A 16,437-nucleotide genomic window follows, 5' to 3' on the forward strand; every position below is an offset into this window, starting at 1 on the left:
GTATATATCTATATATATATATATATATATATAATATATATATATATATATATAATATATATATATATTGATAAAACGGTAAGATAACAAAAGAAAGAAAGAGACCTCAATATTATGTAAATAGAGGAAATTATCTATACAATAATATGTTACATTACTCGATAGTCAAGATAAAACTCTGAGTTTCAGATGCCGAAGTGGGAATCCACGACATCTCTTCGGTTATCTGGCTATTTAGCCAGATATATATCTATATATCTATATATATATATATTATATATATATATATATATATATATAAAGGAATTTTGTAAAATCTTCGTTCAGCTCCATTTCTTCCCTCACTAAATATATATATATATATTTATGAGTATGTTTACATATAGGCATAAGAGTGGCTGTGTGGTAAGTAGCATGCTTACCAACTACATGGTTACGGGTTCAGTCCCACTGCGTGACACCTTGGGCAAGTGTCTTCTACTGTAGCTCCAGGCCAACCAAAGCTCTGTGAGTAGATTTGGTAGACGGAAACTGAAAGAAGCCTGTCGTATATATGTGTGTGTGTGTTTGTCCCGCCAACATCGCTTGACAACCGATGCTTAGCAGTTCGGCAAAAGAGACTGATAGAATAAGTACTAGGCTTACAAAGAATAAGTCCTGGGGTTGATTTGCTTGACTAAAGGCAGTGCTTCAGCATGGCCACAGTCAAATGACTGAAACAAGTAAAAAAGTATATAACAAACATTGGTGTCTCTATATATCAGCTGTGGATGTATGTATGTATATATATATATATATATGGCATGTAAAAAGCACCATCCGATCGTGGCCATTGCCAGCCTTGTCTGGCACCTGCGCAGGGGGCATGTAAAAATCACCCACTACACTCATGGAGTGGTTGGCGTTAGGAAGGGCATCCAGCTGTAGAAACACTGCCAGATCTGACTGGAGCCTGGTGCAGCCCCTGGCTTCCCAGACCCCAGTTGAACCATCCAATCCATGCTAGCATGGACAACGGACATTAAACGATGATGATGATGATGTTTATGTATACTTGCATGGGGAGTGTACATGTTTGTATACATATACATGAATGTGAGTTTGTGCATGCCTGCATGTGTTGCCTTGTTGGCGACCCATCTGCTGTTCTCTTGTCCTGTCTCCAAGTTATTTTGAAATATCCTTTTTTTGGAAAATTTAAAACAATTCTACTTCCAACATGATTACTGGATTACTTGAGATCTGGCTCTTGTTGAATATACATATTTAGTTGACTCACTGTTAAATAATGGTAATATGAGCATCACAGAACAATTTGTTGAGGTATAGTTTGGTAAATTTAAAGCATTTCTCCACAATATTAATTATCGTTAGGGCACAAAAATTTAAAACTCCCTACTCACTACATAGAAGTGTTTCTATTAAAGTTTCTCAATGAAATTCTTAAAGTTCACTTACTAGGTACCAATTCCAAACGTTCATGTCCACTGTAAATATTCTTTAACGTTCTACATTCAGAGAAACGAGATTTCACCCATTTTCTTTTATTTTCTCTTGGATTCTGATCTTTATTGGTGAGCTAAAATTATATTTAAAAAATAATAATAAAACTTGGAATAAAATGATTAAAATAATTATGCAAAAACTTTAAATTTTCATGGGTTATAATAATAATAATACTGAAATTATTGTATACAGTGCTCAGGTGCACCACAACTTGTCAGAAAGTGCATATAAAGTACATGCAGTAATGTACAAATGTCTGGAAAGTGAACATGCTTGTGTGTGTATCAAGTGTAGTGTTGGCGAATCTCAGAAAGCATGGAAGTTTTGAAGGATGCAGTGCTCCGACAACTAACAACCGATGCCGGCAGTTTGTTCCACGCTTCAGCAACTCTCAGCGTGAAAAAATGTTTCCTGAAGTCATGGGAGCTGTGCTGTTTTCTTACTTTGTAAATATGTCCACGGGTGTTAGATGGGTGGAGTTTGAAGAGGTGCTCAGAGTTATTGTTTGTGCGATGGTTGATAATTTTATGGGTGTCTGCCAAGTCAGCTGCCAGACGTCGGAGTTTCAATGTGTCCATGCCCAGGGAAGTAAGGCATTCAGGATATGGCAAATGCCTGATGGAGGGTATTCTTTTGGTTGCACGTCGCTGAACAGCTTCCAGACGATTGATGTCCTGGGCAAGATAGGGGTTCCAGACTGGTGATGCAAATTCCAGGTGAGGTCTTACCATAGCTATATAAAGCCGCAGATAGATAGCCGGAGAGCGGCTCACAAAGGATTTGGTGAATGATAAAACATGGATATTTAAATACTATCTCAAGAAAATTTTTCACACCCTACCCCAATAAACCAAACTATATCTCCTCTTTTCCATGCTTATCTCTCCCGCCCCAATCCTATCCTCACAGCCCTGCCCACAGTATTACTGGCTATCCTGTTGTCTCCTCCATCTTCTATATATCCAGGTTTCACCAGTCACTGCATTTTCCTCTTTGCCCTTTGCATTCATGTGAACTCCCTATTCATGTTCCCCTGGCAACATTCTATCATCCCATTCCATATTCTCATCCCTGTACCTTGAGAGTAAGCACCCTTGCACATCACCACCATCTCTGTCACCCTTGCTGTCTCTCTTGCATTCTCACACCCTCCCTCTGACTGTGGTAGCTATGTATCTCCACTACAGAAAGACACCTGTTTCTGTCCCTCTATTACACTCAAACCTCTCATCATCCAGCACAATACTCCACCTCTCAAAAGTTCTTTGTCTTGTGAGTTACTTTGTGACCCTCCCAGAGTAGGTGCCATGTAAAAAGCGTTCAGTCCACCCTGTAAAGTGATTGACATTTGGAAAGCAGCTTTCACACAGTTCATCTCTGGGGAAAATTGGTTGCATTCAGACCTAGAGATGGGTGGGTTTTGTCAGGTTTAAACTGCTCAAAATATGCCATATGTAACAACAGCATCAGCTCTACAACTCCATCGGAGTTGAGGGCCAAATGAAGGCAGTCACATCTCTGTTGCTGGTTCATATAGGAAGACTGTAATGTTTTGCCCAATGGGCAACGTAAATATTCAAAGGAGATTCTTACAAAAGGTTTGTAATTAGTTGAATATTTCTCTATCCATTGGTATGAAAGCATAACCAATCATTCCACCACTTGATTTCCTATTTTCTGAGACAATGATTGATAAATCCTATACTTCTTTACACTACTGTAGTTACTTTCAGATGTCTGCTTTTGGTTTGCCAAAGCTTCCAACATGAAATTACCAATGAGATACTAAGAGAGCTTGCACCTTTTTCAGTACAGCAATAAAATTTCATTTAAATATTTTTTTAGTTTCAGAATTTAAGGGACCTAGAATCTAGGCCAGTTTGCCTAAAACAAATAGGGTAGTTACATCACTTTGAAATTCATCAACATGAAACCATATCCCTACCAGATTCCAGAGTAAGTTAGTTACAAGATAACTGGTAATTTACAGTGATGTATATAACTACATTTGGGTCTCTCTCCGATATATTCCAATTACATTTACACATGCTGCTTCCTTCATCTCTTTGACCCACCCTCTTATCTCTCTTTCATCCTCTTTTGTTCACTATATTATACTGCCAGGGACACTAAGGATAGCAATGGATATCTCCTCTTCATTGTACCATGCTACAAGGGTATCTAGGGATGGCATTAGATCTGTGTTGTCCTTACATGACTCTGATACTCCTCTTCTATCCTATTTACTGTACAATGTCACTTACGTGGTTTCAGGAGGAATTGTGGTGTTTTAGGTATCAGCAACATTTCAAATGATATGTATTTTATTAGCTTGAAGCATTGAGTTCAAATCCTCTCTTCTACAAAGAGAACAATCTGCAGGCAAAAGCCTACTGTTATATAATGGTAAATCAATGATCCCTCCCCTGCCCTCTCTTTCTCGCCTTGTTTCCTGAATATCTCAAGTACAGTGCTATTATCAATACCTCTGACTTTCTAGACATTTGTAAATTGAATCAGAAGAAATGATTGAATAAATAGTTCAAAGAACATGAAGTCTGAAACAGAATGAAAAAGTATGTGGTGTTTCTTTTTTTTTTTTTGTGGGGGGTGGGGGTGTCTTCAGTTCAAGAAAAGATATTTGTTTTTACCAGACATTTGAATCTTTCTCTTTCCTCATTTGCAACAACATTAGAAATTCCAGCAAGTAAGTAGCCTTCATCATTAACCCAACTTCCCATGCACTGGTAACGAATCTCTGAAATAGATAAATAATTTTATTATGTATAATAAGGGAAAAAATTAAGCAATTGGAAAAAAAAAAACACGAGAATTTATCTAATTTTACCATTTTTTTTTTTATTAAATACTAAAATAAGCAGGATGGTTTTTGTTGAAGAAATTAGTTTTACAATAGAACAATTAGCTGTTAATCATTTAAACCTAAATTTGCAATATAACTTGTGATTATGTCAACTAAGGTGAGCAGAGTTATGTAAGTAACTTTAATAGCATAATTGACTCATTAATTACCCTACCAGACCTTTATTAACTCACCTGGAAAATACTCAGCAGTTTATTTACACCCAACATTTCTTAGTTACCAACTCATCTCTGCCAATTTTAGTTTTTAACTAGCTGACCCCTGTGCCATCAAAAATGAGGGCTAATTGTAGTATTTTATATATAAATAAGGTATAACATAAAGTACATAATAACCACAGATACAAACATTCACATACTTCCCTTGTACACACACACACACATACTCAAACAGCATTAAAACACTGTTGATTTTCTTTTCAGTGTTGAACGTTCACCATCCCATTTCCATTGCACGCATGCACACACACAAACATTCACATACCTCCCTTTACATACACTCACACAGAGTTGAAACGCTGATTTATTTTTTCACCTCTTCCTTTCTCCATTGCTATTACTTTCTCTCACTCTCACTACTTCTCCTTCACTGAATTACTATTTTCTTTCTTCTCCCTTCATTTATACTACTCTTTCTCCTACTTCTACTCTGATTTTGAACAAATATATATATATATAAACACTATACTCATTATTATATTAGGAGATATATTCATTTCCCTCTCGTTTAACTCATTAGCATCTAGATTACTGTCAAACGTATTGCTTATTTGTTCACATTGTTTTGAATTGATCATGCATTATCTCATAGCTTTGAGATTTCAATGATTGCTTTATTTTTAGAATGACATTGTAGGATAGATGTGAGAGTTGAGATCTGGCTGGTTTGAATATAAAGCAGCTAGAATATTTGGACTGGATATGGCTGGTTTAACCAATATATTGAAGAAGCTGAATCACTCTTTGGGTAGCCTGTGAAGAAAAATCCACATCTTTGCTACAATTATCAACTGGAATGACTTTATTTAGTATACTCCTATAGAAAATTTTCAACAGGCAAAGGCTTGGATGTATAGTTAAGAAGCTTGCTTCCCAACCATAAAGTCTTAAGTTCAATCCCACTGCATCGCACCTTGGCAAAGTGTTTTCTAACATAGTCCCATGCCAGCCAAAGCCTTGCAAGTGGACTTGGTAGATTGCAACTGAAAGAGGCCTGTCATATATGTATATGTGTGTGTGTGTTTGTGTGTACTGTTGTCTTGACAACATGTGATGATTGTAAATGAGAATAATTGTCATACAATCCATATCTAGCATGATAAAATATTACCTTGCTAGGAAACAGGTGAAGACTGGAGACAGGAAAGACAACAAATTCTGTGTCTGACCCATGCAAGAATGGAAAACTGGATGTTAAATTATGATGATGATGATATATTCAATTTTCTCTTGCTAAGAAAAGTGTTATTTAATCCTTTAGCATTCAAACTGGCCATAAATGGCCTAAATATTCTATCTGTTTTATGTTCAAACCAGTAAGATCCAACCTCTCATACCTATCCTACAATGTACTTCTATAAGTAAGCAACTACATCATGAAAATCTCAAAGCTACAAGATAATGCAAGATTAATTCAAAACAATATCAATAAATAAGCATTACATTTGAGAGAGTGATCTGAATGCGAAAGGGTTAAGTGGTAAAAAAATTACGATAGAATATTTCAGGAGCATTGTAAATGGGATTATGTTTATCTATTGTTGATAAGAGGGCAATAATAAGATGGCCAGCTGGCAGAATTGTTAGCACTCAGACAAAATGCTTAGTGGTTTTTCATCCATCTTCACGATCTGAGTTCAAATTCCACCAAGTTTGTCTTTGCCTTTTATCCTTTCAGGGTTAATAAAATAAGTAACAGTTGAACACTGGTGTCAATGTAATCAACTTGCCCCCTCCCCAAAATTTCAGGCCTTGTGCCTAGAATAGAAAGGATTGTTAAGAGGGCAATAGGAAGTTAGGATAAATGTTACTTAATAATTCTGAGTTCAAGTGTTGTCAGATTTGACTTTGCCTTCTATCACTAACAGATTGGTAATATAAGTACCAATAATATACTGCTGTTAAAGTAAACTACTATACGCATTTTCTCTAACAAGTAAAAATAATACATGAAGTCTATTAAAGAAATTAATAAGACACATATGTACTGGCACTCTAACGGCTACGACATCAAGGGTTCCAATTGATCTGATCAACAGAACAGTCTGCTCCAGAAAATTAACATGCAAGTGGCTGAGCATTCCACAGACACATGCACATTGCATGTAGTTCTCAGGGAGATTCAGTGTGACAAGGCCAGCCCTTTGAAATACAGGTACTACTCATTTTTGAAAGCTCTGTTGACTGGAGCAATGTGAAATAAAGTGTATTGCTCAAGGACACAATGCATCACCTGGAATTGAACTCACGACCTTATGATTGTGAGCCGAATACCCTAACCACTAAACCACATGCCTTTATGTACCCTCTATGTGACACCTTGCAAAAGTGTCTTCTGCCATAGCCCTGGACCTACCAAAGCCTTGTGAGTGGGTTTGGTAGACAGAAATTGAAAGAAGCCTTTTGTATATATATATATATATGTATGTATGTGTGTGTGTGTGTGTGTGTGCGCGCGCGTGTGTGTGCATGTGCATGTGTGTGTGTGTGTGTGTGTTCATATTTCCTTGTCTATGTATGGCTTCTTTTCTTTGATTGTAAAAAACAGATTCCCTAACAGTGTTATTTGCTTGGAGTCCACCACAAAAGCATGCCCAAGGCTTCTTGACATGCCTTGATGTGTTGTATGGATCTTTGTGAGCAAAATTTTCATTCCATTGGTGTCATTTGTTTCCTGTTCTCCTTGTAAACATGGCTGGGTTGTTGGTTGTTTAAAGACTGTGAGATTATTACCTCACTTGAACAACTGGAGGTTGGTAACAGGAAGGGCATCTGATTTTCAAAACAACTCCTCCAACATACTCTTGCCTGACCCAAGAAAAGTAGATGTTAAAATGGTGATGAAGATGCAAATTTCAAATCCTAATGCAATGAAAGACTGACAATAAAATTTGAAAAATAAATTATCAATTTCTTTATATAAGCACAATGTCTTCTCTAATTTTCAATAGTTTATGCATATAAACATTTTATAAGAACATCTTTCTCAGCAACAAAATATGCACACACTGAATTCTTGATATGTAAGCTTGAAATTTAAAGACAATTTTGCTGTATACTCTAAAAAGATCTTAAATATTTATATGCTAATTGCTCTTAATTGATCAAGATTAAATATCTATATATTGATATTTAATCTTGAATGTACCACATAGTGATTAATGATGTACTAAATTTATTGAGTTATTGCCCTAAATTTTGTAACCCTGTATCTATTTCTTCTGTTTTCTAGTTGTGTAATACATAAGTATACATGCATTACTTTGAAGATTGGTCAGGAGATAAATCTTGTAGGAGACACAAAAGTTGATTAAATCTGACTTTAATATATTACTTGAATTCATAATGTCTTTCTTTTGTGCCTGGGGAAAGTCATTCTCTTTTTCTGCTTTATAACTTAACACATTCACCGGTAAAATTTCCACTTATTTCTTGACTCAAGACTATTGAAAAGGTTGCAAGATGCAACGAAAATTTTAGGAAAATAAAAATAAGAAATAAGTGGAAATTTTACTGGTGGGTGTGTTAAATTATAAGACACAAAAAGAAAATGACTCTCCCCAGACACAACAGAATATGATTCAACACACGAACTCATATAAAGAATCTTGCAAACCAAATCCCAAAACGAAATAATGCCTTTCTTATCTCACCAGAAGGGATGAAAAATACAGTAAAACTTGGCTTAAGGATACTGAATGACTAAATAACAAGATTACACTAAAGCATCCAGTGTAGCATTTTACTGACTTTATATTTTTCAACTTCCTTAATATGGGCTGAACTAAATCATTAATGATATTTACGTTTATCTTCTGTGTAGATATTGTCCTGACATCTCCCATAGCTCATGAGAAAAACCTGATTATCAACATAGGCTGAACCAGGTTCTTGGCAAGCTTTAATTATATTCTTCGGTGAACTGCAAATACCACCAGCACCTTCTTCTTTTTCATAAGTGAAATGGTACATTCCTTCAAATGTAGTTTTGCAACTAACCTTTTTGGGTTTTAATACTGTCAAAAATAAGTTAAAAATAAGTTTAAAATTTTAAATGATAAAAAGACACTCACAAAGAAATGAAAAGTTTTCTTATTTCATTGTATCTAAATTTCAATAATTTTAGTTATTCTGCATAATGTCATATATCTACAAATTCATTTATAATATCACAAGATTTTATTTGAAAAAGAGATAAATATATGCCGTGTGTCAGAAACTCAATAAGTGACTACAATCCAAAGATTGTCTGTCTGCGGTCCTTGTTGTGACTTGACAGACAGTACAAACCTCCGGTAAACACAATATTTTCAATCAACAACATCATGGTACTGGACACTGTGCGACATCTTTTGATGTACTTTTGTTAGTAGTAGTAGGAAGTGACAACCAGATCTCATGAGTTTCTGCTTACATTGTAAGTAGCTTAGCAATATCTCAGTGACCATGGCCTCTCAAAATCTTTTGTTCACTGAGGCACTACTCAAAAACTGGAAGAGAATAGAATATGGGACTATAATGCATCAATTGATAGGGAAGTCTCCCAAGGTGTTACGCATGGCAGAAGGTCTTCTCTAGAAAACTTCATTCTATCTATATGTTCTGACAAACTGGAATAAATTATGAAATGTGGAGCACAAATGTAGCTGTATGTAGGAGACACAACAGTGCTAGCATGAATATGTAACACCATTGGATGATAGATGTTTGTGTGCTGAGAATGTCAGGTACTCGTGACACAAAATACCTAATAAAGTCTTTAAAAGAAATAGTGAGCTCACATCTGTGAATAGTGAATGCCACAAACAGTGGCAATCAGCTGTATAGTAGATCTATCAAATCTATGCCAACATGGACAAATGGACATTAAAATGGTTATGACCACAATGAAAATATAACAGAAAATTTCACAAAATAAACTGGAAATTTTTAGGATAGTTGATCATCATCATCAGCGTTTAGCATCCGCTTTCAATGCTGGCATGGGTTGGACGGTTCAACTGGGGTCTGGGAAGCCAGGAGGCTGCACCAGGCCCAGTCTGATCTGGCAATGTTTCTATGGCTGGATGCCCTTCCTAACGCCAACCTCTCCATGAGTGTAGTGGGTGCTTTTTACGTGCCAGACGAGGCTGGCAAACGGCCACGATCGGATGGTGCTTTTTACGTGCCACTGGCACGGAGGCCAGTCGGGGCGGCGCTGGCAACGGCCACATTCGGATGGTTCTCTTATTTGATATTTGATATTTTCTTAAATTTCACGTACAAGTTTTTTGATTCAACCAAAGCATATAATAAAAATATTTCAAAAGAAATAGGATAAACTAAAAATTTAAATACAGCTTTAAACAATAATCCTCATAAAGTGTGTTTTTAGAAGTATCAACAAAAAAGAATAAAACTTACAGTACATAGTCGTTAACTGTGATGCTAATTGTGGCATTTTTATTTCACAGAAAGCACTATCTCCAATCTTAATAACTGAGGGAGTGCAAGCTGAAAAAGAAAGACAGGATAAACTGTAGCAGTTAATTACTCCAAACCAGTAATAAATTTTCATATCAAAGCATTCTGAATCAGTATTAAACAATTGCTGACCAAGACTAAACTTCAATACTTAGCTATTCCAAACCAGAAATAGACTTCAATATTATTATTCTAAATCATAAACAAACAGTTGTATTCTGATACTCAAAACCATAACTACACAGTTATATTCAGTTAAATGAACCCAAGAACAAGATGTTGTATTCACTTACATCCAAATCACAACTACCTGGTAGTTGCTATTATGTGCCCCCCTCCCATCTCCACTGGTCAAGCATAAGTGGGCTATAGAACAGAGTAATTGTGATTCACTAATTCAGTACTCTAGCATGCTGGTATTCTAACAGGAATAGATGATGTGTGGGCATAAAACTTTTTCTCCGTTGTGCCCATTCTCTTCCTTTATCAGCAGGCCATGACACAACAAAAGCTGTTAAGATGAACTCACCACATGTCTCTTCTGTTTATGAATGTATGTGCCTTTTTGTTAGTCTGAGTAGATTAGGAGGAATAGGCTCCTAAAATGTGACTGGGTTGGGTGGGAATATTTGAATGCTGTTATTCAACTCCATGTTGGTTTGGTGGAGTAGAACTCCAATCAAATGAATCTAAATTATGATCATTCCATTTTTCTTTTAGGAATAGTGGACTCCAAATTACATTGTCCAATGATGGTAGGAATGCAGCTTGGGGAAGATTTAGTACTATTTCTAGCAGATCAAGCAACTATATAGCAGCTCCTTTCTTGGCTTCTTTATTAAATACCAGAAGGTATTCTTACTTAATGGGCTTGTTTATCAGCAATTTCCTCAACAATCAGTTTACCTTTACACATACAGCACATGTGTGTGTGTGTAAGTTAATACTAGAGCACCGCCTTTAGTCGAGCAAATCGACCCCGGGACTTATTCTTTGTAAGCCCAGTACTTATTCTATCGGTCCCTTTTGCCGACTGCAGATTGCTTTGATAGTTGGAATTTTTCTGTTGGGTACAACCCATAATTTTGTGATCTGATGATATAAGGGATGGTTCTATTGACAATGTTCTATCCGAGTTTCATAGGAGATAAAGATGTGGAATTTTCCTGTTCCTTGACCTAGTGGTGTAAGGTGCTGCCACTCTTAGAAAGTTTGTGATAAGCTTTATATAATTCTTGTTGATATTATCCAGTATGGATACTTGACATACACTCTTTTTGGGGGAAGACAGAATCCCTTGAGTGAACAGATGGATTTTGACAAAGTTGGCTGTTAGATATAAATTTCTATTCTAACATGAGATCTGGAAAGCAATGTTGTCCAGGCAAAATAGCTGACTTTAACATGGTCTGCACTGTAAATAGCATTTTGTATTTATGTAAATATTGAATGTATTTTTACTCATAATTGTTTAGTACCACACCAGCCTGACTGAGTCAGCCTCTGATCAAATGCATCTAAGCCATGATCATGTCATGTTTCTTTCAGGAATAATGGATTACATTAACCAATGTGTACTTTTTTAAAATAGTAAGTCGCAGTTTGGAGGACTTTCTCCAACCAAGAGGGAAATTTTAATCACGACTTTTTGCATATAGCGTTCACTACATCACCCCTTAATTTATCCAAATTATGATGCTGGCCAGAATGTTAATACATTTTGTACCATAAAAGTTTAAAAGAGATTTTTAGCAACTTACAGGTAACTTTGTATTGAAGTATATTGACTGTTCTGTACATGACATATATACAGCTGTAACAATTCCTATAAAATAAAACAATAGGATAGTGATTATAAGTACTTAAGAAAAAAATTGAATGATTTCAAAATATTTCAAGTGTATTGAATGAATTTGCTAACTATTGAAACACTGGTCCAAACAATAAAGTGCAATATTTTAAACCTTTCTGTGACTATATTCTTAATAAGAATATATTCAGCCTTTGTAATTTAATTCTCAGAATAATCAAGAATAATGAAACATTTGTGAAGTAACTTGCAGCTGGAATATCTAGCAACATACCAAACACTAACTCACTATTTAGGAATCAAACCCAAATCACTGTATTCATAGTTAAGAAAAAAAAAACCATAACAGAAGCAGAATGCTGTCAAGAACTGATGACCTCAGCAAAGAACTGACCACTTGAGTCAATAGATCCAGCTGATGTTTAACTCATTAAATCCTGCTGTTGCTGCGAGGATGAGGTGAACTAGAAGGAAAGGGGAGCAATGCCAATGGCTGAGAGGCCCTACCGGAAAAGGAAGAGGGAAATAAGGGAAGTAGGACCAGCATGGGCCTCTTTTGTATCAGGCAGTTATAGTGGATGAACATGAGTAGATGTGCGAGTTAGAAAGGGTATTAACAGTAGGTTCTAGTGGTAGGTCAGATGGGTAGAGCGCATCTCGGATTAAACCCAGCTGGACAGCTGACAATGAGAGGTAGGCAAAACGTATTTTGTTCTTCACATTACAGTTCCCTCATACTACAAGCTATTGCAGCACTTGTATATCATCATCATCATTGTTGTTGTTTAACATCCCTCTGCCATGCTATATATATATATACTGTTGTGTCTGGGGTGAGTCATTCTCTTTTGGTGCCTTATAATTTAACACACACACTGGTAAAATTTCCACTTATTTCTTTTTTATTTTCCTAAAATTTTCGTTGCATCTTGCAACCTTTTCAATAGTTTTGACTCTGTCCATTACTCACACTGCATTTCTTTTTGTTTGTTTGTGTGCCTGAATGTGTGTGTGTGTGTGTGTGTGTGCCTATATAGGCATGCATGTATGTATGTATGTGTGTGCATATTTACGTGCGTACATTTGTATGTATTCTGCATATTCATGTGTTTGCATGTCTGCGTTTGTGTGTTTTTATGTATGTGCATGTGTGTTTGTATATATGTGGGTGTGTACCTGTCTCCTTGTGTGTGCATGTCTGAGTATGTGTGTGTTTTGCAACTATGTACCGTGTTTGTATGTATGGATGTGCATCACCATATATGTGGATGTGTGTCTCCATATGTGCGGATGTGTGAAGTAAAGTGTGTGTGTGTATATATGGTCATGTGTTTCAGTTTTCATTTGCATATGTGTGCTTGTTTGTAACTATCCATCTGTATGCTGATCTGTTTACTTTCATATTCATATGCTTACATACATGTGCATATACATATATATATTCATACACACACACACATACATCTACATATATATAGGATGTTTACCTTTTGACCTACAGATTTAAAAAATAATTTTTTGTAACTAAACACTTTCAAACTTTGGACATTGGTAGAATGTGTCAAATAAAACATCTTTTACTCTTAGCATTTTTGAGAAAAACTTATATTCACAAAGTTATTTCGTGTTAAAGTAGTCGTATTTCAGTAATTTCAACCAATCAATGACGTGTATTCAGCTGAATAAAATTACTGCTGTTGTTTGTCAACAAGAACTTCCAGCAGTGTACATTTCATTTGTCACTGTTATTTATGACATCCTTAATCCTAAAACCCTAACCCTAAAACCTTAAATCCAGTACAAAGGCACGAACGAGGTCATAAATAACAGTGACAAACGAAAAATACACCACCGATAGTTGTTGTTGACAAACAACGGCAGTAATTTTATTCAGCTGAATACACGTCATTGTTTGGTTGAAATTACCGAAATACAAAAACTTTAACATGAAATAACTTCGTAAATGTAAGTTTTTCTCAAAAATGCTAAGAGTAAAAGATGTTTTATATGACACATTCTACCAGTGTCTCAAGTTTGAAAGTGTTTAGTTACAAAAAATTATTTTTTAAATCTGTAGGTCAAACGGTAAAGATCCTATATATATATATATATATATATATATATATATATATATATATATATATATACTAGCACTATGACCCGGCGTCGACGGGTCATAGTGCTAGTGCATGTATATACAGCTGCATGCGTGCGCACATACACACAAGTACTGTCCAAATCTCCAACCAATCACATACAGTTAGCTGGCATTCAATTGGCGCATCATGTTTCAGGCATTTTGATTGGGTTTTGGATAGAAAATTCACAAAAAAGTCACTTCTATTGATTTTTTAATGGCTTTGCGGGGTGACTGGGGAAATATAAAGATGTGCACGACCACCCTTGGATGGTTTTGAATGACCATAGAAAGTGCAAGCCCTCTAACTGAAAAATTGTGGATTTGTATAAAGGATACACACGCAGACATTTTGCCGTTTATATATATACTAGCAGAATTGCCCGGCGTTGTTCGGGGCTGAATTGCTTGAAAGTACTGTTAATGATTGCACTGAATTATGATGATTATTCAGGCAAATATTGATATAAGTTTACGGTGGGAGATAAGGACTTAACGATCAAACGTGTGCCATTGCATTGTTTTGGGGGAACCAAATTTCTGATGAGCATTATAGGGGCACCAACTTTAAGTTTGAGAAAGTGTGGTGGTAGTCCGGGGTGCTCAAAGGAACTGAGTACCTCTATTGGATAGTTGATGACGTCCTCTGGGTCAGGAGTTGTATCGATAGACTGATATATATAGACTTCCCCAGGAATGAGTTTTAGCATTTCATCATTAATATGGTGAACAGTTTTATTCCTCGGGGCCAGTGTAGCCTTTTTGCCAATCCAATCCATATTCTGATAATTAGCTTGTAGATCTGGGAACACTGCATCTCTGAGATCAGAAGGCGTCTTAACAATGGTACAAATGGAATCGATGGCAATATTACCATTTTCATCCCCTGGTATTTTGCCTTCGCCAAGTGCAAGGAGGGTGTGAGGAAATGCTGCTGATGTGATATTACGTCGCATATGAGCACGCATATTGGTGTGAAGTTTGAGAGTTACTTCCCTTTATTAAAAAAATATGCATTAAAATGGAAAAAAATGATGGTAAATTATTTGTAAAATCGTAGACTCATCGTAGACGCGCGCTAATACCCAGAAGGGGTCGATATGAATCACGACTATAAGATACCCGGTTTTGGTTAAACTGCATCGCAAAATGTGGGAGTAGTTAGGAATCTAAATCGGAGTAGACAGACACACAACCTTTCTTTTATATATAAAGATTTTCGTCCTAAAAAACTTTGTATGGATTGAATGGTTACCTCTATGGAAATATATACACGCACATTATACATACATGTGTGTATAGATGAATATATAAATACATTTAAATATCTATATACACTTTTGGGAGATCTTTCTGTTTCTTAGAGATAACTTTAGATCTTATTTTCGTCCTAAAAATGTGAATGACTTGATACTATGGAAATATATACACACATGTTATACATACATGTGTGCATAGATGAATATGTAAATACATTTAAATATCTATATACACTTTTGGGCGATCTTTCTGCTACTTGGATATACTTTAGATCTTATATTCGTCCTAAAAAACTTTGTATGAATTGAAAAAGAAAATGAATTGAAATTTTTAAGAAAGGAATTTGTTTACATACATGTGTGAAATGGCAAATGTTTGTGCAGTTGTCCGAAATGGAACCAGGGTAAGTGTGTGGAACTGATGTATTATAATGAATAGTCCTTCTTGTTGTGAATATTAATTTGATTAATATGAACTGAAAACCAGTGGTGTAGCATATAAGACCATAGGTGATCTTGTAGCAAAAAGGATGACCAGTCTGACTGGCTCATCCCTGTCACACACTCACACACATGCGCACACACATGCACCCTCACACACACACGTTAGCTTACAATTTTATTTATATATTTGCGTGTCTATGTGTGTAAAGAGGAAGTGGGAGTAATATGCAGAATGAAAGAGTGAAATGGTAAAATATTTAGTTTTCTCGAATTTTTTCTGAAATGGGGGTGAAATTGAAAGAAATTTTGTATGCCATGACCGAATGGAAGTACTTTGAAAAATCATAGGTAAACTCTAATTGAAGAAATTGTGTGAGGAGTAAATCGTTATGTATTTATTTGTTTCTGTTTGCTGTGTTTTTTTTTTTGAGTAGTGGTTTAAGGTACACTTGCAAAGAGAAAGTATGAGAAATTATGTTGATAGCATGAGTGAAGCAGTTCATCCGTTTTATATAAATACTTTCACTTTAATCGTTGCACACTTGCAAAGAGAAAGGAGGAGAAATTAGGGTGATAGCATAAGTGAAGCAGTTCGCTCCGTTTGTGTGTGTGTGTGTGCTGTAGCCCACACTAAGAAAAGCACTTCACTTACACACCACAATGTGAGTTTTCTCGAAATTTTGCTTAATTGGGGGTGAAATTTGAAAAACTGTACC

General features: G+C 35.8%; 1 protein-coding gene across 1 annotated transcript in view; it reads right to left on the reverse strand.

The window, feature by feature from the left end:
- The window catches only part of LOC115222299, a 41,964-nt gene that overhangs the window by 11,272 nt on the left and 14,255 nt on the right, over positions 1-16,437 (reverse strand). The window contains exons 3-7 of the mRNA XM_036511422.1: positions 11,832-11,896; positions 10,012-10,101; positions 8,415-8,624; positions 4,158-4,264; positions 1,459-1,579 (exon numbers count right to left, since the gene is read on the reverse strand). Of these exons, the coding sequence (XP_036367315.1) occupies positions 1,459-1,579; positions 4,158-4,264; positions 8,415-8,624; positions 10,012-10,101; positions 11,832-11,871 (568 nt within the window). The 5' untranslated portion in view covers positions 11,872-11,896. The remainder of the gene's footprint in view (positions 1-1,458; positions 1,580-4,157; positions 4,265-8,414; positions 8,625-10,011; positions 10,102-11,831; positions 11,897-16,437) is intronic.

Source organism: Octopus sinensis, linkage group LG19, assembly GCF_006345805.1.
Source record: "Octopus sinensis linkage group LG19, ASM634580v1, whole genome shotgun sequence".
NCBI lineage: Eukaryota > Metazoa > Mollusca > Cephalopoda > Octopoda > Octopodidae > Octopus > Octopus sinensis.